Consider the following 24490-nt stretch of genomic DNA (forward strand, 5'->3'; position numbering starts at 1 on the left):
GACATGAAACCTACTGACATGTATAGTAGATGGATGACAGGATTTTGCTCTTTGTTATTTGGATTGTAGTCCTCAAAGTGGAGGCATTCTGGAGTGTCTTCCAGTTTATTAGTCAAAAAAAATTACAATATTATAGCTTTAAATCTCAATATAATATTATAAGATTGATTTAATCTGAAAAAGCACTACATTGTTCTGTGGTATACCACTTGGACTAGTATTACACTACATATGGTCAAGCCTTCTTCCAAATACTTCTCCCTTCTTTCAGTATTGAAACACTGTCCCTTCACAAAGGAATGCTTAAATTCCCTTGGGTTTCTAACATAGTGGTTTTTGGAATTGATCCAATCAGTATTAATGCAAATGTTGTTTAAAAGTGCAAAAGAATACATTCATACATAAATATATACACATAACTTTTGGGGATACCTGGTATATTTAGGGGGACTTGAACTGTGAAATCATTGGTATTTACAATTGTTCTGTAATTTGTAGTTTCGGAGACTGGAAGACTTGGGAGACTTGCCTGGGAACAGTAAGAAATTAAGTCATTTGTCAGAAGTTGGACTGCAGTCTAAGCTGTCCTAACTACAAGACTGACCCATGCTTTCCTTCTTCCTAAATTTTCCTAAATGTTTCTCTTTTTTTAATAATTAATATAGATTTTACCTTATCTTTTATTTTTCAAGGATGTAGAAAACATTTTTTTGTTTCTGAGGAATGCTTCATGATCTGCCATGTAATGTAGTATTTTATTTATCCTCAGTTTATCCCTTTCAAACTCTCAGTATCTTTTTTAGTTCTTGTCTTCTTAGATTTGGTGAACTTAATTTACCCATGTTTAAGTTTGGAGTACCTTTCATAATTTCATAGTTTTTAATCGTGTTCTTAGTCTCTCTGCACATGGTTGTCCTGGTTATCCCCTAGTCCACTGCAACATTTTGTTGTCTTCTTTTATGTTCACTCTCTTTTGAGTTATATTGAACAGAATTGTGTGGAGTTTTTTAGGTGTGGCTCTCTTCAACAGCAGGATATTGGCCCTTTGTTGCCATTACCTTTCTTGAAAATACTAAACATTTTACAGGCCTTTTGGCCTTCAGAATCACATTAAATGCATACGTAGAGGAAGCATTCTATAATGATTATGATGTCCCTTTCTAAAATCATAGACTCTAAGAAGAGTTTTTTATTATTTCTTGTATTTTTATTTCTGTATTACTTACTTTTGACTAAAGGCCATTTTTTTTTTCTACCTAGTGATGCACTATCCTTGTACTTTGAACTGAACTTTGATGCTGTTGATTCCCCTATTTTCCTAAAACATTTGTTTTCCTTTTGTTTTCAGTTTCTTTTCGCGTCATTAACCATTCTTTTTTTTTTTTTTCAATTTTTTTCTAGCTTCTTCATGTCTACTAATTAGAACTAAAATTCTATTCCTGGACAGTTTATGAACTATTTAAGGGATAGAAAAATATTCAAGACAGAGATTGACCTCTCCCTTGTACTTCAGAACTAGACTTTAAACTCAGAGTGTTATCTGAAACTCCCATTACTCCAAATAGAATTTAATATTCTCACCCCCTCAAAAAAATAAAATAAAACAGCCTCTCCTTGCAAAGATCACATTTCTGTCCATGATCACTCTCATCTCTCAGACTTAGATCTGTTGGAACTTTGTATTGTCCCTTTTCATACCTGTGAATAGATTGTCACCAAGTCACACCATTTCTTCCTTCACATTATCATATATCCAAAGTTTCATAACTATACGATTGGTATAGATTTTATAATCCATATTTTAAAATATGGAGATGGACCCATATGCTCTTTCTCAGGAGCTAAAAATTTTGCTTTGGCAGCTGAATATGCCAGAATCAAGTTAGACATAGTCCTTGATCTCAAGGATCTTTCCAGTTAGTGGATGAAGTAGGACATACATAGAAATAATGAATGCTAATTGGTGTATGAAAGAGTAGTCCATACAAAGGACCATGAAGAATTGAAGAAAGAGAAGATAATTTCCAACCATTTAGGGATTTGAAAAGACTTGATGGTAAAGATGATCCTTATACTGGGTTCTGAGAACAAAGGGACATGAAGAGGCACTTGTATGATCAGCACCCAGGACGAGGAGGAGCAGTATAAAAGAAAAAAAAAGGACTTGATTTCAAATCTCAGCCTTAGTGCATTATGCAAGTAAGGTAAAATTTAGACAAGTTGCATTACTTTTCTGTTCTTCAGTGATGTCTGCTGTAAAATGAAAGGGTTAGACTAATGATTTCTAACATTTCAGGTAAAATCATATTATGCTGTTATCTTAAGGAATAGAAGACAGTAAAGGAATAGTAAATGGTTAGTAATTCAGTTTGGTCAAAAGGATAATAGTTAAGATTTTAAATACGGTTGGAATGTAGATTAGCGTTAGATAATTTATATGTTCTTGAATGCTGAATTTAGGTGTTTCAACCATAATAACAATAACCGCTATTTGAATACTTTGAAATCACTTTTCTTGCGTAGGTAGTAGGGGCCCACTTGATTTTTTTTTTTCTTTAGCAGAGGAGTGGCTTGAAGAAAACAGCACATTAAGATTATGTGGCTAATAGTGTGAACAGTAGACTGTAGCAAGAAGACTTTGGATACAGGAACACTAGGAGGTTATTTTACAGTAGTTCAGATATGAAGTAATGTGCTAGAGTGATGAGGATCAAAAAGAAGGAAAAAATATCCAAGAAATACTTCATGGAAGTCGATGAGCTCACTGAGGGGAGAGAAAATAAACAGGACAAAATACCTACCCTTTAGCATTACCTATATTTAGGGAACAGGAGGGGAAAGAGAATCTTATAACATCAACACACGTGTATGGAGAACTTGAGAGGAGAGCAGTAAGGTTTTCATGGAAGCTAAGGGAGAAGAGGAAGTGGAGTGATTGAGGAGAAAAGTAATGCTTTACTTGAGGAAGTACCTCTATTTTTCCAATTTTTTTTTTATCAAATAGTATAGGAAATCTTGGCATCTATATATTGAGATTTATCTCTTGGTTCAGTAAACATTTATTCATTACCTACTATGTACACAGTACTCTGTCTTTTATGCCTATACAAAGCACAGAGGTGAATGAGATATAGTTCTTCCCCTCAAGGATTTGTTAGGGCTTTTTGTTTTGTCTATTTTAACTACTTTAATCTATGTAGAGCTAGGGATATGAGATAAAGGCTATTTTTTATTGCCTCAGTCTCCAGATTGTTGTGTCGTGACAGAGATATTATATGTAAAATGCTTTGCAATCTTTAATGTACTTCATAAATGTTAACCATTATTATTATTTCTTTCCCACCAACTGAATCGATCCATTTCTCTTGTCTTAATAGATTAGCATTAGTCTTTTTGCAGCCATCTTCCTCCTGATGTCATCAGTTTGATTTTGTTATTGTATTCTGAAACAGCTTTATCATATTACCATATTTTAGTTCCATCTGGTTTTAGATTTCTTATGAAAACTATTTTACAGCTGAAAGTAGTTAATTACAAACACATAGTCACAGACAGCAAAGAAGAAACTACCAATTCTGTTTCTATTTTTAGTTATGTTTGGTCAGTGTGGAGATATAAACTTTACCCTCTCTGAACAAATGGACATCATATCCTGCAGTCATCTTTAATAGGAGCGTCTATCTACGTGTAAAAATATGCCAATAAAGGAGTCAGAATGGTATAGTTGAAAAAGCCTTGGATTTGGAGATGTGTTCAGTCTCTGCTACTTACTACTTAACTGGCCATTATTCAGTCATTAAATCTCTCAGATCATCAGTTTCCTCATCTATAATGTGGATTCTTCTAGCTCTAACCCTAGAAGTGTCAGAGGTGCTTCCTCTGTTATGGTTTACTTTAAAATCAGTAATGACCAATGTTAATATATAAAAAATGAAATAAAGTCAGCTTTGTAAATAAAACTGAAGCCTAGCTAGTGGTGCGATGCAAGAGAAATGCTAAGTAGGAGAAAATTTTTTTAAATGTAGTTAAGGTGCAAAATTCTAATACATATGCCAGCTCCAGGAACAAGCACGGTGGCTTCTTTTTATAGACATGCAGGATTTCTGTAATAAGATAAACAAGAAGTTCATGGGTGGGGTCCGTATAAATAACCTCCTCCTGATAGGAAAAATGACAGTGTAAACAAGAGAGAATAATAGTTCCTACTGAATTTCTTTGCTTGTTTTTTGAAGCTTTTTTTACCTAGTCACCGCTGTTCCCTCCAGGCGCAGGTTTTTACCTCTGCAATAGGTCAAGAGAATTCTAAATTGCTATTAACAATGATGGGAATTAGGTTGAATAGGCTCTTGTTTATATATACTTATCCCTGCCTTAAGAGTAAATAATAGTATTATAAACCGTCTGTCTTGAGAGGAAACTTTTTCGTTTTATGAAAGTAAATTAATATCTTTTAAAATAAGATACATTTTTTAATTCTTTGAAAAAGTCAATAGGATAACTGTACAGACTTCATTTAACTTTAAGCTATAACCTTTCCCTCCAAATAAAGAGACCAATAATCATTCTTTTAATGTCTTGTTGGCTATTGAGTAAAACTAGTTTTATTTCAGTTTCTTGCAGAAGTTAACATTTTTAAAAACGAGAAGTTTCTAATAATTGAATTCTTAAAAATTACAGTTCACTTTAACTATTTTCTTAAATTACCATGATGTCATAGGAAGAATGCCAGACTGAGATTTTAGTTTTAATTGCAGTTCATTCTAAACCTTGGATAAATGACCCCCTTTCTGAACTTCATTTTCTTATCTCTAAAATGAAGGGATTGGACTAAATTATCTAAGTTTCCTTGTGGCTCTCAATCCTCTCTGCTCTCCACCCAAAATTTTATTCTTTTCCTCCTTTTAAATATTATTGTGTATGTAACACAATTGCATCACCATTCTTCTCATTCTCGTGTTTTGCAATTGTTTTAACTAGTATCTTTGCTGAGAGGTTTTGAGCAGTGTGCAAATTCAGTTCTACTTTTTAGATTTAGGGTAGATAATAATTTTATGCCTTCTGTCATTTCATATGCTTTACTTCTTTCTTTTTATTTTCATACTTTATCTTTTAAACCTGTGATAGAGAGTAGATCCTGTAGTATCTGTAAATGTCCAAGTTAGTACTGCCCAGATTCAGAGGATCATATTTGTCTGTGACTAATCCTCCCTATTGTTTTGTCTTCCTTTTTTTTGTACCTTCTTTTTCCCTGTTGAATTGAATTTATTTCTACATCTAACTGTATGTGTATGTGTTCCTTCTTCCCTCCTTTGACCAGTCCAGATGATAGTGAAGTTCAAATGACACTCTCTACTTACTCCTTCCTTACTAGTGTCCCACTAATATACTATTTTATTATATGAAGTAATTTCTTCTGTTTCATCCTTAGAGTATCCCATGCTCCCTCCTCCCCCACCTTTTTTTTTTTTTTCAGGATCATCAAAACCACTCCCAGGCCCTCTGTGTAATTTAACTCCCTTTATGACCCTGAATGACAGGGAGACATATTAGCCCTTCATTTTAAAATATATAATACCTCATCTTTGTATAGTTCCTTCCAGTGGGCTTGGAATGAGGAAGACCAGTATGAATTCTGCTTCAGACCTTATTTACTTATGTGATTTGGGGCAAGTCAGTTAACTTCTTTATGCCTCAGCTTCCACATCTGCAAAATGTCCCTAATAATAGCACCTACTACACAAGGTCCTTATGAGGATCAAATGAGATAACTTTGTAAACCTTAAATTGCTATATAAATGCAAACTATCATTATTATCATCAACTGTATTTATTTATTATTCATTATTATTGTTATTTAGTACCTTCTGTGATGACAGGATCATGTGTCTCCTTCCCCCATTAGAATATCAACATTTCATCTCTGTACAGTCTCTTTGATTGCTATTTATCTCTTTGCATTTATCTTGACTCCTGTGTTAAACATTTTTACTCAGCAGAATCTTTTCATAAGGAATGTTTGAAAGTTTTTCTTTCCTTAAAGGTTCTTTTTTCCCCAAAAGGATTATGACAAGAAAAGTCAAAAGTCTGAAAAAAATAGGAGATATGAAATATCTTCCATTAAAAAACACCTAACCTGGAAAACAGATGAGGAGATATGATTTAGGAATCACTGTAGTACCTGAAAGCCGTGACCACGAAAGTACCTGGATATCGTATTTCAAGAAATCTTGAAGAAAATTGACCAGACTTGTTGGAACAAGGGGGCAAAAGGAAAATATAGAGATTTCACTGATCATCTCCTGAAAGAAACCCCAAATGAAAATTGCTTGAAATGTCACAGTCAAAGTCCAGAGTATCTGAGTTAAAGAAAAAAAATACTTCAGGCTGTAAAAATAAAATTTAAGTACCAAGCAACCAGTCAGGATCACACAGGATTTAGCAGCTACCACTATAAAGAAGTGGAGAACATAGAATACGATATCCAAAAGGCTAAAAAGAATGACTTACCCAGAAGAACTAAGCAGTAATCCTTTGTTGATTCCCTAACTAAACTGTCATGTCACTATTAAGGGCTAATTTTACCCCGTCTTTGAGATGGCTTTGCTTTCAGTTTCTTTCTCTTCTCTTCGTGTTATTGAATGAATAATCTTTTTATTTTGCCCAATCCTAGGCTCACCACACCACTTCTGGATATCTTCAGATCATGTGTGATGAGCCTAGGATTGGATAAAATAAGGTTAAAGATCATCAATCAGAGCCAAGGGGACCAGGGGGTAGGAGTTTGAGTTTCCATTTGGGGGAAAAAATATCATAGTGCAAGTGGCATGACTTGGACATGATTTGGGACAGTATTTTTAGAACTATCCTAAATCATAGCACTGGACCTGAGACAGTAGAAAATATAGAAGCAGGAATGGGGAGAGTCAAAAGACAGAAAGACCTCTGAGGTTCTTTTGAGACCTCCTTTAGATCTGTAACTAAGTGGAACTCAGGGGACCGGGGCCTCATCTATTTTCTATATGATGGCTCAGTGAGTTTTACATTAGTTGGCTTGCAAGTGCCTCAGCTTTAGTAGGCAGAATTGGAACAGGGAGAAAAGCTGGATGTCAAGGCTGTACTTGGTTTAATACAAGGCATGCCTTCCCTGTTGCTGTCATCAAAGTCAACCTTCCTTCACTGAAAAGCAAAAAACAGACCCAGATGAGTCAGTCAGTAAACACTTATTAAGTGCCTTCTGTGTGCTGGGCACTGTAGTAAAAAGAAACTGAAAAAAGCATGGGAGGGAGGAGGAAGAGGATGGTACACAGTGTCAGAACATGATGAAGAAGTCCTAAAGAGTTCAGCAAGGTAGGAAATGAAGAGATGCCTGGCCTGGTCACCCTCTTTAAACAGAGGTTCTGAGAGGAGCTCTCCACCCTCCAGTCAAAGGGAGGGACCCCAGGGGCAAAGGACACTGATGAGATTTCTTCTTCTTAGTCTGTGATTATAGAATCTTAATGCCTTGGTATAAGGTTGGATCAAACACCCAAAGAGCAGTGTTTAGGTTCTGGAGCATGGGCATGGGGGAAGTAACTACTTCACAGAAGAGGGAAGTAGAGAAAGAGGTATGACTGTTTGATAGAAATTCTGAGTTGGAAGATACCTCATTTCAACCCCTGTCTAAAAAAGAATCCCCAACGTAATAAACCCAAGCAAGATTTTCTGGCTTAAACTGAAAGTTTTTGATCAAGAAGGAAACTACTTCCTATGACAGCCTGTTTCATTTTGGGATGGCTTCTATTGTTAGGAAATTTTCCTGTCTTCAAGTCCAAATTTGCTTTTTCGCAACTTCCACCCATTGTTTCTTGTCTTCAGGGGCTAACAGAAAAAGTACAGTCTTTCTTCCATATGACAGCTTGAAGACAATGATCATTTTCCCTCTGAGCCTTCACTTCTCTTTAATAAATATTCACAGTTCTTTAAATGGATCTTAATATGTGGTGGTCCTCATTAGCCTTCTTCTGATTGTCTTCTACTTATTAGTATCCTTAGGGAAAAAAATCAGTGTTTTCTTTATTGCTCTCAAATATCTCATGCCTCATAAATTCATTTTTGGCTTATTTAGATCATTTATTATATTTATAAACCATTTTCTATCCTTTACCTCTGGTATAAAGCTATAAGTAGATATACGTGTATCCTTTTACTACTACTTAAATATTTGCACAGAACCCTTATGCCATTGTTCCAGTGATAAGCTACTCTCAGCGTAGCTAGACAGGTTCTTCAGTGATAAAAGTTGCTAGGCATATATTTAAGTGATAATTAAATTAGCAACAAAAACTCACGATTTAATAGTATCACAAGGTTTATAAAGCACATTTCTCACTAAAATCAATATCTTTTAAAAATGTGGTATATACTAAGTCAGTGTAGGATGGTAAATAGTGTAAGATTTTACATTTATCTCCATCAATTTCAGTTAATTTTCTAGCCTTTTAAAGTGCTAAGTTGAGGAAAAATTATTTTTCAACTGACTCTAGAAAATCAGAATGTAGCCATGATTTCAGACAAAGCTCAATTCAATCTAGAAAATATTTAGCAAGTTTAACATGGAACCTCCAGTGACTCCCTATTGCCTCCAGGATCAAATATAAAATACTCTTTTTGGCATTCTTAGCCCTTTGTAACCTAGCCATTTCCTTCTTTTCCATTCTTCTTAAACCTTACTTCCTGACATACACTCTTCAACTCAGTAACACTAGATTCCTGGCTGTTTCACAAATGAGACTTCTATTTCTTGAATGCAGGCATTTTCTCTGGCTGTCCCCCTTGACTAGAACACTTTCTCTTGGTAGTCTGACTACTAGCGTCTCTAGCTTCCTTTAAGTCCCATCTAAAATTTAATCTTATATGGGAAGCCATCCCTCTCTCAGTTGTTTTCTTCCTGCATTGTAGGTATTGGTTTGCATGTTATCTCCTCCTTTAGATGGGAACTTCCTTGATGGCAAGGACTGTTTTTTACCTCTGTGTTTTCCCCAGCACCTAATACAGTGCCTGGCACATGGTAGGTGCTTAATAAATACTTATTCATTAAGTGATGTAGAAAAACAAAAGACATCAATAAAAACTTACTAAAATATAATACTTTGGCTGATAGCAGTCACATAAATGATTTCTTAAGTTGAAATTCCCTTTGTTGGAAGCTCAGATAACTCATATAAACTTTTGATAAATCATAAGAATTTAATTCTAAGATAAGAATTTAGGATAGGTTATGTGCCATAGAGGATAGAGGACTGACCTTGTAATCAGGAAAACTGCCAACATATTGGTAGTGATACCCCTTGGTCAGTGATTTAACTTCTCAATGCCCTAGGCAGCTTTCTAGGACTCAAGTTACAGAGAAGGTGCTTACCTTTATACCGCCATAAGAATATCTCACTGGGAGCTCCTTACATTTGAGAAATCTCATGTCCAGTTGTTATTCCCAAGTACTTGCTGCTTTAAAATACAGGAACATTTTATTCATAGTCGAATACAGAATTACTTAGCATCCATAATGTCATAGATATGGATTTTATCTCTTCTGGTGCAGTTCAGTCTCTTCATGCTTTCTAATCTTGTCAGTGTCTATTCAACTTTTCAGCGTCCTCCTATAAATCTTCAACCAAAGAATAAAGGATAAACTGGGGACATTCCCCTATTTTTATTTTAAACTATCCATGGACACTAGTGAAGCACTAGAGTTTTCTGTTATTCCTCACTCTCAATACATACCTCTCCACAATGTTTTTCATCCTTACTCTGAGCATTTACATTTTCTTAATTTTGTTTTTTAATGCCACTTCTGAGGTGCATACTTGTTTCACTTCTGCCTTGATGTCTTATGACATAGAGGCCACCATGATTTCTCGGAGATCATACTAGTTGAATGGAAGTTTTGACATGTTGTAGCAAACTGAATAGTCTTTGATTATGATTGGCAGACTGCATCTACTGCCAAACACGAGCCTAGATAAACATGAGGAACCTTATCACCAGAAAGCTGGCCACTGGTGCTGAGTTTTTTGGACATAATAACCGCTGTCCAACAGTGGCAAAAGAGGATAAATGGAAAAAGGCATCTGTTGACAAGAAATGAAGAAGGGAAAAGGAGTTCACAGTGAATGACTTCAGTTTTTTTCTGTAAAATGTGAGGCCAAGTTCTCAGCTAAGAGAATGGGGAGAAGGGAAGACATGGGAGGTTTGAGGAGGAATGAAAAAATTTGGAAAGGGTGCAGTAGAAATTGGGATAGTGAGTTGATAGGGGAAGGATATAATAGAATTGTTACTTGGAGCAGTGAGGCCCCACTGAGGTTATGTAACATAAATTTGTAGTGGACCAGTAAGAACAATTGCCTGATTTAATTCACCTTTTTCAGCAGCATATGTGTAGAAACAAGGTAAAGAACGATAGGAGTGATATAAGGCTGAAGTTTGGCTGGGTATAATTGATGATGTGAAAAGGGGCTAGGGAATTAAGAGAGGAAGACATTGTAGACTTGAATTACTTCAACAAGGAGTCATGATGGGTAGAAATTGTCTAGTATTTGGGAAATGGCCTGGGAGAGAATTGAAGGGTAAAGGGATTGGAGGTCAAGGTACAAAGAGTGGGATTTTATGAGGGAAGGCAGAGAGATGGTTGAAAAGCCAGTAGATTATGGTTTAATGAGTGGATTTCAGAATTCTTGAACATGAAAGTGGTTCATTTGTGGATGATGGCAAGATCAAGGATATGACCATCTTTATGTGTGGCTGAGGTTGGGTAGAGGAATAACTTATGGGAAGTGAGTAGGTTGAGGAATTGAGTGGTTTAGGGTATTTGAGGGAAAATCAGTATTTATATTGAAGTCCCCTAGAATAAGGGCAGTTGAGAGAAAAATCCTAAGCCAAGTGTTGAACTCATTGGGGGAGGAAAGAGTATATATAACAACTACCAGGATTTTGATTGGGTAGATATGAATCACAAGAACTTCAAAGGAAAAGAGGTTACTGAGTAATGGAGGAAGGTGGACAACTTGGAAGTGGCAGTGGGGAAAGTGAAAATTATTGATTAAACAATAAAATCCCCTGTTACTCTTTCTCTTTATGTTTTCTTTCTCTGCTATTCTGCTTCTCTCCTTCTCTGCACTTATTAACTGATAACATGTTGCACCCTACTTATGCCCACTTTGTTCTTCCACATTGCTCCTTGTGATGGGGGACACAATAATTTGGAGACAATGTGTTCTGTGATTCACCATTCTATAACATGGGGTTTTTAAGTTGGCCTTTTGTTTCTCAGAGAACCTTGGAATCATTAAAAATCACTGCATCATCTTAAATTACTCCCCTTCACCCACATTGTGGTCCCGCCAAACTGGCCTTCTTACGTTTCCTCATATGGAACACTTCATCGTCTCTCTGTAACTTTGCACCTACATTATCACCTCTCCCTGGAACTCACACCCTCTTCCCCTCTCCTGAGAATCAATCTACAGTTTCCTTCAAGATGTAGATGAAGTACTACCTTCTCTGATGCTTCTACTGAAGATCTCTGTAGTTGTTAGTGCTTTCCTCCTCAGTGTTATATTGTATACTTTATCTGCACATGTTATTTTCTTTTATATTGTAAACTCTCTAAGGGCTCAGATTATTTTACTTCAGGCTTTGTATCTCCATAGCAGAGTAGGCATTTACTAAATTCTTTCTGATTGCTTGATTGACAAGGGAAGAATACACACAGATTTGGGTACAGAAATATATTTTACTCAACAAAGGAACAAGAAAGAAAGAGGAAATTGTAGGGGCATAGGGATAGGAATAAGCGGGTAGATAGGTTAAAGGAGGGAGCAGCTGTGAGGAGCTAGGGGCAGCTAGGTGGTGCAGTAGGTAGTGCACCAGGCTTGGAAGACTTGGAGTCTTCAGAGTTCAAATCTAGCCACAGACACTTATTAGCTCTGTGATCTCTTAATCTTGTTTGCCTCAGTTTCCTCATCTGTAAAATGAACTGGAGAAGGAAATGGAAAATCACTCTAATATCTTTGTAAAGAAACCCCAAATGAAGTCACGAAAAGTCAGACATGACTGAAACGAATGAACCACAAAAGTTTTAAGCAGAACGCTCAACTAAAGAGAGTAGATGTCAGGGAAGAAAAAAAATAAAACCTGTGATTAGGTGCTAGGTGAAGAAAAGTGAAAGGAGGGGTAGGAGAGAAGAAATAGATTATGCCAAAACTAGATAGCTGGTACTAAGTACATTTCTTTTCTTTCATTACCCTCTTTATATGTAAAGAGGAGACAAGAAATAGAAAGAAGGAAAAGTCTAAGAAAAGAGAATGGAGGTGGACTCCTAGTTAACAATTGCTGCAAGTGTCAGAATGTGATGAACTTGCCTACAAAACAAAAGACCCAAATGGATTAGAAAGCAGAACTTAACAGTAGGTTGTTTACAAGAAACACACTTCAAACATAAAAATTCACACAGTTAAAATACGGGACTGGAGATAAAACTATTATGCCTTATCTGAAGTAGGAAAAATAAAAGCAGGGGTAGCAGTTATGATCTCAGAAGAAGTAACAATAGTAATAAAAATAATTAAAAGAAATAAAGATGGAAACTATAATGAATTAATATCAATATTAAACATAGGCACCAAATAGCATTGCATCTAAATACTTAAGGAAAAGCTAAACGAATTATAGGGGAGAAATAGATAATAAAATTATAATGGTTTTACTATTTACCCCTTTCAGATGCAAATAAATTCAACCAAAAATAAATAAGAAAGAAGTTATGAAAGTGAATGGAATGTTAAAAAAAAGTTTGATCTGACAAACCCCGAGATTATTGAACAGAAATAGAAAAGAGAATATGTACGTGTCCAAGTACTTTCATAAAAATTGACCTCATTGTGAGACATAAAAAGCCTCACAAATCAGGAAAGCAGAAATATTATACACTCATTTTTCTGACCACAGTGGAATAAAAATTATTCAGCAAAAGGCTACTGAAAAAACAATTAGAAATAAGTCAAAGACTAAACTATGGAAACAATCGATAGTTCCATTAAATATGATCCTTGACAATATAGCAAACTTTGGGAGAGATTTTATACCTTTAAACACTTTTATCAGTAAAAAAAAAAAAAAAAGAGCTATATTAATGAATTGGTCATGCAGCATAAAAAAAAACCCTATAAAATAACAATTAAACACAAAAATAGCGATCCTGAAATTAAAAAAGAAATAAAATTGAAAGCAAAAAATGAGCTAATAAAGATTTGTATTTTGTGAAAAACCACTGAAATAGGTAAATGATTAACCAGTGTGATTTTTTTCAAAAAGAAAATCATTACCACTGTTAAAAATGAAAAAAGTTAATTCAAAAAAATGAAGAAATAAATTATTAGAAATATTTCATCCAAATATATGTTGATAAAATTAAAAATGGATTAAATATTTATAAAAATATAAAATACTCATTCACTGAAAAAGAGAGGACATAATTTAGTTTCAAAATAAAAATTTAACCAGCTATAAATGAGTTCCCAAAGAAAAATACTTCCATGGTCAGATGAATTTACAAAATGTGTCCAATATTTAAAGAACAATTAATTTCGATACTATATAAACTATTTTTAAAGTAGGGAAAAGAAGAGATCCTTCCACCTAAACTTAGAAAGGATTTAAAAAAGGAAAGACTAATATTTGCATTTGTTATTCAGTCACTCAGTTGTGTCTGACTCTTCTTGACCCCATGGATCATAGCACCCCAGGTCTTCCATCCTCCACTGTCTCTTTTTTTTTAAATTTTAAGCTTTTATTTTGTATTTTATTTTTCCCTAGTTACATGTGAAAACAATTTTTAACATTCATTTAAAAAATTTTGACTTCCAAAAATTGCATTGAAAAGACAAGCAGTTTGATGTAGGTTATACATGTGTAGTTATACAAAATATATTCATAATAGTCATGTTGTGAAAGAAAACAGGAAAAAACTTCAAAAAAAAAGTTAAAAATGATATGCTTCCATCAGTATTCATATTCCATCAGTTCTTCTCTGGAGATGGAAAGCATTCTTCATCCCAATCCCTTCAGAGTTGCCCTGGGTCTTTGTATTGCTGAGAATAGCTAAGTCATTCACAGCTGATCATCCTACAATATTGCTGTTAATTTGTACATAGTACATTTCACTTTGCATTAGCCCGTGCAAGTCTTTCTGGGTTCTTTTGAGAGCATTCTGCTTATCATTTCTTTTAGTACAATAGTATTCCATCATAATCACATACCACAACGTGTTTAGCCATTCCCCAGTTGATAGGCATCCCCTCAACTTCTGATTGTTTACCCCCAGAAAAGAGCTGCTATAAATATTTTTGTACATATTGTTCCTTTCCTTTTTGTTTTTTTATCTCTTTGGGGATACAGACCTGATAGTGATATTTCTTGGTCAAAGGTATGCATGGTTTTATAGCCTTTTGGGCACAGTTCCAAACTGCTCAACAGAATGGTTAAATTAGTTCACAACTCCACCAACAGTGCATTAAAGTCTCATTTTTCCCACATTCCCTCCGGCATTTGTCATTTACCTTCTCTATCTATTAGCCGGTCTAATAAATATGAGGTAGTACATCAGAATTGTTTTAATTTGCATTTCTCCAATCAATAGTGAGTTATTTTTTCATATAGCTATAGATAGCTTTGATTACTTCGTCTGAAAACTGATCATATCTTTTGATCATTTATCAGTTGTGAAATGACTCTTACATCCTACATTATCTTTTGACGTTATTGTTTGCTGTTTCCATGACAGTATCTATCTATCTCATCCCCTGCCATCCCCTTTTCCTTTTGCCTTTGGTCTTTCCCATCATAAGGGTCATTTCCAGTGAGTCCAGTCTTCTCATTATGTAGCCAAAGTATTTAAACTTCAGCTCCAATACTTGACATTCCAGTAAATAGCTTGAATTAATTTCTTTTAAGTGTTGACTGATTTGATCTCCTTTCTATCCAAGGTATTCTCAGAAAGTCTACATCACCACAATTTGAAAGCCATATACTGCTATTGGAAAAACCATAGTTGACTATATAGACATTTTTCAACAAGGTGTTGTCTCTGCTTTTTAGTATGCTGTCCAAATTTACCACATCTTTCCCTCCAAGGAGCAGGCATCTTTTAATTTCATGGTTGTAGTCACTGTCTGCAATGATCTTTGAGCCCAAAAAATATAAAATCTGACACTGCTTCCATTTCTTTGGCCTCTATTTGCCAGGAATTGATAGGACCAGTTGCCAAGATTTTAGCTTTTTTTTTTTCTTTTTTTTTTTTTGCTGTTAAGCTTCAAGCCAGCTTTTACACATTTCTCTTTCACCTTCATCGAGAGGCTTCTTAATTCTTCTTCACTTTGTGCTGTCAAAGTGATATCTACTGCATATCTAGATTGTTACTATTTCTCCCAGCAACCTCAATTTTGGCTTCTAATTCATCCAGCCTGATATTTCATGGATGTACTCTGTATATAAGTTAAATAAATAAGGTGACAATATACAGTCTTGTACGTCTTTTCCAATCTTAAACCAATCAGTTGTTACATGTTCGATTCTAACTTGCTTCTTGGCATGGATACAGGTTCTTCAGTAGACAAGTAAGATGATCTGGTATTTCTGTCTGTTTGAGGACTTGCCACATTTTGTTGTGATCCACACAGTCAGAGGCTTTAGTGTAGTCAGTGAAACAAAAGTAGATGTTATTGTGGAATTCCCTTGCTTTCTCCATAATCCAGTGAATGTTTATATAGGCTAATATGAGTATCAGTGCAAAATTTTGAGATAGGATTTTATCAGTGAGACTACAGCATCATATCACAAACATCGTGCACTACTACCAGGTGAATTTTAAACCAGTAAGGTAATTTTGGTTCAATATTAGGAGAAGTATAAATATAATTGTCTACATTAGTAATAACAGCAACAGAAATAATATTATATTAATAGATGTATAAAAAAACTTTTCACTAAGATATAATAACCTCTTATTAAAAAAAACAAATCAGGAAAGCAAAGGAATAAGTGGATCTTTCCTGAATATGTTGATATTTTATGATTAGTATCTGTCAGAGGTTCCCATATTTATTTGACGTGCCACCCCTTTTTTAAAAAAATTACTCAGTGCTGGAGAATTACTGGAAATCTTCTTTTAACCCTTTAATTTTTAAAAAATATTTGCATCATTTCTAAAAATATAAAATATTTTAATGATGTATTTTTAAATTTTATAATTTATTGTAAATTTGTGGGGGTTTTCCTGCATTGACATTTTGATGACACAGTATTGTGTCATGTTACCTTATAGTATCATGTTGTAAACAAGTCATTAAATGCATTCATTCCTGCCTGGAATACTGGACTTCATGAGAATGCATCACAAGTTTGCCTGCCAGCAAGTGTGTGTTAAGACCTTTCAGATTTGACCACTGATCAATTACAAGTTGCATTTTGTGTGTTTATTTTGAAAGTAATGTAATTGGTATGACTTTTAACTCTGTTACACAAGAGATGAAACATATACAAATGATTTTTCAAAGTTTTTTTCTTTTCCTTTCTTTATACTTCTACTGCCCCTTTATTTTTATTCAACACCCCCCAATTGCACCCAAGGCTACTACTGTCCTCTCTTGATCATTCCAGTGCCCTCAGGGACAGTATCACTCACTTTGGGAATCTTTGAAAAACTAAGAGCTACAATTATTTGTAATGGAGGTAGATTGGAGACCTTTTCAGTAAGATCAAGGGTAAAGCAAGCATGTCCATTATAAATATTGGTATTCAATATAATACTTGAAATACTAGCTGTAGCGATTAGAAATAGGACTAAGGACTAAGCCACAAATTCCTAGCCTTCAGCATTACCAGCAAAATCTAGTATTAAAAGATATATTCCATTTAAAATAATTATTTTTGTTTAGTCATTTTTAAGTAATGTCAGACTCCTTGTGATCCTATTTGGGATTTTCTTAGCAAAGATACTGGAGTAGTTTGTCATTTCCTTCTCCAGCTCATTTTATAAATGAGAAAATTTATGCCAGTGGGGTTAAGTGACTTGCCAAGGCTCACACAACTAATAGGTGTCTGAGGCCAGATTTGAACTTAGGAAGATGAGTCTAACTCCAGGCCCAGCGCTCTATCTGCTGCACCACCCAGCTTCTCAAAAGAGTCCTTTTGGTGTGATGCTTTCAAGGATTATATGTATACATATAATATTCTTTACACAGATAAAGCTAGATCTAAATAATTGAAGAAATATTGTTTATAGGTTGGCCAAACCAATATAATAAAAGTGCCTAAATCAGTTCACTTTTTTCCTGCCATTCCAGATTACCAAACAATTTATAGTACTAGAAAAAATAAAAACAAAATTCATCTGGAAGAACAAAAGATCTAGCATCTGAAGGGAATGTATAAAAAATGAAAAGGGGCCTTGGAGTACCAGATCTTAAACTGTACTACAAAGCTCTAATTATCATGTTTGGTCTGTTTAATAAATAGTTTGATCAGTGAAAGAGATTAGTTACATAATATGTAGTAGCAAATATGTATAGTAAATTATTATTTTATAAACCCCAGTACTGGAAATATTGAGGTTAGAGCTCAATATTCAATAAAAAATGGTTGGGAAAACTGGAAAGTGGTCTGGCAGAACCTAGATCTAAAGTGATACCTAATGCTATATTTCATGATGAACTCAAAATAGGTACATGACTTTTACATAAAGATTGACAACATGAACAAATTAGAGAAGCAAGGAAAAAATTGCCTTTTTGAATTATGGATAAAGGCTAAACAGTTTTTGCTTAAACAAAACCAATGCAGCTGAAATTAGAAGAAAACCAGAAAATTGGGAAATGATATTTAAAGCAATTTTTCAGGGGGCAAAGCCAAGATGGTGCAATAGAAAGATGGACCTGTGGTAGCTTTCCCCTTAAAGCCCATAAAATACCTGTAAAAATGACTCTAAAAAAATTCTAAAGCAGCAGAAACCACAAAATGACAGAGTGAAAGAGATTTCCAGCCTAAGGCAGCCTGGAAGGCCAACAGGAAAAGTGTATCACACCGGGATCAGAGTGGAGTGCACCCCACAGGGTGCAGTCCAGCCTTAGCTGTGCAACAGGGACAGGACTGGAGCAGCCTTCAGGGCATGGAATCCCAGGTAGCAGCTGTGGTTCCCGTATTCCTTAACCCACAAACACCAGAGATAGCTTCAAAGGTCAGTGAGAAAGCTCTTTCACCTGGGTGAGAAGGGAACAGGATCTTGGCCTACCAGCAGCCCCAGGTGGCTACAGAGTCCATTTTTGGAGCCCTCAGTCTAAAGACCTTGGGGGAATCAAGCAGCTGATTTGAATCTCAACTCTGAGTGGTGGCCCTGGGGTAAGGAGGAGCACTGACGTGGAGCTAGAAGTGGTTGTGGAGAGGGAACCCTACTCCCAGATCCTGAGCAGAAAAGCTTGTGGTTTCTCCCAGACCAGAATGCAGTCCAGGAGAGGCATAAACTCCCCTCCCTTGATTGTGCCACCTTGGAGGAACTGAGAACTTATAGGTCCTTAGAGTATACCCTCCACTTGACAGGGGGCTCAAAAGTCAAGTAACTGGCTGGGAAAATGCCCAAAAAAGGGGAAAAAATAAGACTATAGAAGGTTACTTTCTTGGTGAGTAGGTATTTTCCTCCATCCTTTCAGATGAGGAAGAACAACGCATAGCATTAGAGGAAGACATCAAAGTCCAGGCTTCTTCATCCCAAACCTCCAAAATAAATTTTCATGTCTCAGACTATGGAAGAGCTCAAAAGAAATTTTGAAAATCAAGTAAGAAGGTGGAGGAAAATTTGGGAAGAGAAATGAGAATGATACAAGAAAATCATGAAAAGCGAGTGAACAGCTTGCTAAAGGAGACCCAAAAAAATGCTGAAGAAAATAACACCTTTAAAAATAGACTAACCCCAATGACAAAAGAGGTCCAGAAAGCCAATGAAGAGAAAGATGCTTTAAAAAGCAGAATTAGCCAAATGGAAAATGAGGTTTAAAAGCTCCCTGAAAAAAATAGTTCTTGAAAAATTAGAATGGAGCAGATAGAAGCTAATGACTTTATGAGAAATCAAGAAATTATGAAACAAAACTAAAAGAATTAAAAAATAGAAGGCAATGTGAAATATCTCATTGGAAAAACAACTGACCTGGAAAATAGATCCAGGAGAGACAATTCAAAAATTATGAGGCTACCTGAAAGCCATGATGAAGAAAGGAGCCTAGACATCATCTTTCATGAAATTATCAAGGAAAACTGCTTGATAGTCTAGAACCAGAGGGCAAAATAAATATTGAAAGAGTCCACTGATCACCTCCTGAAAGACATCCCAAAAGAAAAACTCCTAGGATTATTGTAGCCAGATTCCAGAGTTCCTAGGTCAAGGAGAAAATATTGCAAGCAGCCAAAATGAAACAGTTATAGTATTATGGAAATACACTCAGGATAAGACAAGATCTAGCAGTTTCTACGTTAAGGGATGGAATGGGTTGGAATATGATATTCCAGAACTTAGAGGAACTAGGATTAAAACCAAAAATCACCTTCCCAGAAAAATTGAGTAGAATACTTCAGGGGAAAAAATGGTCATTCAATGAAATAGAGGACTTTCAAGCATTCTTGATGAAAAGTCCAGAGCTGAATAGAAAATTTGACTTTCAAACACAAGAATCAAGAGAAGCATGAAAAGGTAAACAGGAAGGAGAAATCATAAGGGACTTACTAAAGTTGAACTGTTTACATTCCTACATGGAAAAATAATATTTGTAACTCTTGAGACTTTTATCAGTATTTGGGCAGTTGGAGGGATTATATTCATTTAGACAGAGGGCAGAGGCTAAGTTGAATAGGAAGGTATGATATCTAAAAAAAATAAAATTAAGGGATGAGGGAGGAGTATATTGGGAGGAGAAAGGGAGAAATAGAAAATTATCTCATAAAAGAGTCAAGATAAAGCTTTTTCAATATAGGGGGAAAGGGAGGAAATGAGAGGGAAAAAGTGAAGCTTACTGTCATCACATTTGGCATAAGGAGGGAGATGCACACTCAATTTGGTATGAAGATCTATTTTCCACTATAGAAAAGTAGGGGAGAAGGGGATAAGTGGGCTGTGGGGAGGGCAAATGGGAGGAGGGAGTAGTTAGAAGTAAACACTTTTGGGGAGAGACAAAGACAAAGAGAATAGAATAAAAGGGGAACAGGATAGGATGAAGGGAAATATAGTTAGTCTTTCACAAACATGACTATTCTGGAAGTCTTTTGCATAATTACACATGTATAGCCTATATTGAATTGCTTGCCTTCACAGTGAGGATGTCTGGATAGGGAGGAAGGGAGGAGTTGGAACTCAAAGATTTAGGAACGAATGTTGAGAATTGTTTTTGCATGCAACTGGGAGATAAGAAATATAGATAGTGGAGTATAGTAATCCATCTTGCCCAGAGAAGATGGGGATAAGGGAAGGAAGGGATGTGATAGAAGAGAGAATAGATTGGAGAAAGGGGTGATCAGAATGCTCAGCGTCTTGGGGTGGTGGAGGGGAGAGGTGAGGAGAATATTTGGAACTCAAAATCTTGTGGAAATGAATGTTAAAAACTGAAAATAAATAATTTTTTTTTAAAAAAATTAAATTGAAAAAGCAGTTTTCCCTGACAGATCTCATTTCTGAGATAAGAATAAGAGCCATTCTCCAATAGCCTAAGACTTGTACAAGCTGTTAGAGAGTTCACTTAGCAGAACTAGAACAACTTATCTTCCTGATAAAAATGATGGACCCAGAGTACAAATTGAACCATTTTATTTTAGGACATGGCCAATGGCAGAATTGTTTTATTTTATTATACATTCTTGTAATGACAGTTTTGTTTTTATATCTTTCTTCAACGTAGGACAGGTAGTTCGGAGGCAAGAGAAACTGCAGATCTTTTTACTGAAAAACACTCAAATTGAAAAGAAAATGCAGTCGACTGTGTTCTCATTCTGTTTATTTCTGCACCCATGTCATTGTTCTGATGTGTCTCATATATGCACATATACATAGCCATACACGGAACTTACCTGTTTATTTTTCCTTTGTGGCCAATTAAGTAGAAGTCTTTCCAGTGATGAGAGCTCTCATTTATGAAGTCCTGCACATGATTATTTGCGATCAGAATAATGTGTTCCATAAACAGAATCACTGATTAGATTTGGGGAATCTCTTCCATTTAGTGTCTTCTCTTGATGCCCCACTTGATGCTGGAAACACCTTTGGTGAACATATCTTCCTATTTTACCTTGTTTGATAATAATTTGAAAGGTTTTTCAAGAAAAGTTATCCCTTCCCTCTTTTAAAAAGTCATATAATTTTGACATTCATGAGGGGTACTTTACCATAGAAGAGAATTTATAAGGGGTCAATTTGCTTTGCCAAATCACGTTGTGAAGTTTATTAATAGCTAATGAATATGATGTATAGTGGATGTTTAAGTGTTACATTCTCCTGGGGACTGCAATTTGTATACAAATAAAGCAGAAAATAATTTGAAGAGGGAAAGTATATTAATGATCAGAGGAATCAGCAAACGTTTTACATGATAGTCATATATTAGCTAAATCTTGGAAGAAACTAAGAATTCTAAGAGTTGAGGGTTTAGAGGGAATACATTGGTAGAAAATGGAATAGCAAGTGCACCCTCTTGGTTGGAGCATATAGTGTATGAAGGGGAGTAATGTGAAATGCATTGAAATAGGTAATTCCATAGATTGTATAGCTAAGAGGGAACTGAGATTACCCTGTCTAACCCCTTCATTTTACAGATGAGTAAACTGAGATTAGAGAATTTAAGTGATTTCCTAAATTCATGCAAGTAATCAGCAATCTGGCAAGGACTTGAACATAGATAGGTGCATTAGTTCTAAAACCCACTATTTGTTTCCTTTGTACTATGCTGCTAGTCAGAACCAGATTATGAGCTTAAATACCAAGATGAGTTCACATTTTCCCTTTAAAAAATAAGTAAGATTTTTGTGCAAAAGAGTGATATAGTTAGACTTGTACTTTATGAAGATTGTTTTAGTAGATGTTTGAAGAATGGTTTGGACTGAAAGGTAGGAGCTATTATATAGTCCAGAGATACCATACTGTGGTTATATGAGTATGGAGAAAGAATTTAGAGGTAGAATTTTAGAGGTAGAATTCATTAGATTTCATTAACTGTTTTCATATAGGAGCAAAGGAAAAAGGGAAAAGTGTAGGATGATTTTGAACCTAGATGACTGGAAGAGCAGTGATGGTTTTAGTAGAAATAAGGACTTTTTAGCATGGAATAGGTTTAGGGATTAGAGGTTGAGTAATGTAATCTAAACAATACATTAAAATTAGGAGAGGTTGCATGGCATAGTTATTAGAGAGCTGGCTTTACAGTTTGATAGACCTGATGCAGATCTTTTCTTTGACTTACTGGCTGTTTGACCTTGACTAAGTCTTGTGATCTCTCAGTGCTTTGGGCATCTCTATGACAGTACGTTGCAGAAACAGTACCAGCCTGCAGTGGTATAGAGAGTTTCTTCATATAAAAGTTTCCTTTATCAGTGAAATCACGGGTCGAATCTCTATTTCCATCCCTAGTTTAGGCTTTAAAAATGCTCCTGAACCTAGTGTGAATACTATTTCTTGAAATGAGTATTATTAGATTTAGAATTGGAAAGAACATCGATTTTCATGGAGTCCAGTTTCCTTATTTTCTGAGTTAGTAAACAGACCCAGAGAGCTGAAGCCATTTAACCAAGGGTTACATGTATAGTGAGTTAGATTTGATGCTAGAACCCATTATCTAGCCTTCATTAACTAATGATCTGTCTTCCTTTGAACTGTATATGATTTTAGTGCATAAGAGGTAAGGAAGTTGTTTCCATATAACTATATATATCAATAATATAGATAATATCTAAATAAATATATGACTATATATTACTGTAACTCTTTATTCTTTGGTTTACACTCTACCTTTAAATATCATGAGGGCCAGAGAATCTTAGCCAGAATGATTTTTTTACCCAGTGAGCCCTAGTAGAAAGAGAGTTGGATTTAGAGTCAGAAGATCTGGGTTTTATTTCTGTGTCTCTTCCTTACTATTTCTATAAATTTAAGCAAATTACTTTTCCTCTCTGAGCCAGTCTGTAAAATTAGGGCATCAAGCCAATTGATATCCAAGATCTCATCTAGATTTCAATCCCCTTTGCCTCTGAACTCAGTGTATGACATCTTGTTTAAACCTGAACACCTTTTCTTTACTCACCCCAAACCAACAAGTTGTAACAACTTAATTTTTTTAATTACAACATCCAAAAAAAGGTTATTTGTTTCCCTATATAGGTATCAGTCAGAGCCGGATTTCCCATTGGCTGTTGCAGCAGGGGTCAGACTTGAGTGAACAGAAGAAAAGGGCATTTTATCGATGGTACCAGCTTGAGAAGACAAACCCTGGTAAATAATTATTCTTTCAGTATGTTTCTTTTGAAACTAATTTGTGTGATTATTTCATGGTATATCTTGTACTGATTTACTTTCTGCATATTTTGTACTTATTTCTTTTGGGGTATGGGGACATATGGGGGAGACAGAGACAGTGAAAGACACTGAGAGAGTGGAACTAAAATGTGTGATAAGAACAGCATCCAAGTCCTTGTACTTTCTATTCTAATTTCTGTGTTTGTTCTCCTTTCTCTGCATCTGTGGTTTTTCAGTATTTTCTACCCCCAGTTTTGAGAGGGAATGATTTGAATTTTGCTTGGCATTAGAAAAAAAGATGATTTCTTATTTTCTGCATTGATTTGGGAAGGGAAAGAGGTCCTAACAATTTGTACTTGCTTTGGGAAAGTTCTAGTGAGGGGGCTCTCTCAGCCCAAGCAGATCAGCAATTGTTTTTGTAATTTTGTAATGTTTCATTTTAGAGAGTTGCTTAGGGCATGAGTTAAATGTCAGGTGACTCAGTTCTTCCTGACTCTAAATCCCTGCTTTCTACCTAGTACTCTAGAGGTGTCAGACTTGCTGCCTGTACTCCTGAGTACCGGATCAAATTAAAACATAATTGAGAAGTATTTTTTTAAAAATGAAAATGCAGTACAACATAATGTTAATTTGTTGTTTTTCTGTGTGACTTGTATGAATTGTTTCTATTTGAGTTTGATACTGCTTCACTACAGTTATCTTTTTCTTCCATATCCAGAGGTACACAAATCTTCAGATTCCATGACTAGTTTTTTAAAAAAAAATACGTTTTGAATAAGAAATATAATTGTTTTCTGTTTGTGTGTGTGTGTGTATTCTCTGCTGATTAATTTCATCTTTTAGTATAATTTTTGCTTTGATATACAAACAGTTCTCACTTTATGTAAATTCACATTATACAAATCTGACTTTATATAAAGA

At 35.2% G+C, this 24490-nt stretch overlaps 1 protein-coding gene across 14 annotated transcripts in view; it reads left to right on the forward strand.

Moving 5' to 3' along the window:
- The window catches only part of HMBOX1 (homeobox containing 1), a 242499-nt gene that overhangs the window by 126130 nt on the left and 91879 nt on the right, over nt 1-24490 (forward strand). For all 14 annotated transcript variants that reach the window (XM_072634822.1, XM_072634826.1, XM_072634830.1 and 11 more), the window contains one exon: nt 23435-23545. In XM_072634822.1, coding sequence (XP_072490923.1) covers nt 23435-23545 — 111 coding nt within the window. The remainder of the gene's footprint in view (nt 1-23434; nt 23546-24490) is intronic.

This window comes from Notamacropus eugenii, chromosome 1 (genome assembly GCF_028372415.1).
Source record: "Notamacropus eugenii isolate mMacEug1 chromosome 1, mMacEug1.pri_v2, whole genome shotgun sequence".
NCBI lineage: Eukaryota > Metazoa > Chordata > Mammalia > Diprotodontia > Macropodidae > Notamacropus > Notamacropus eugenii.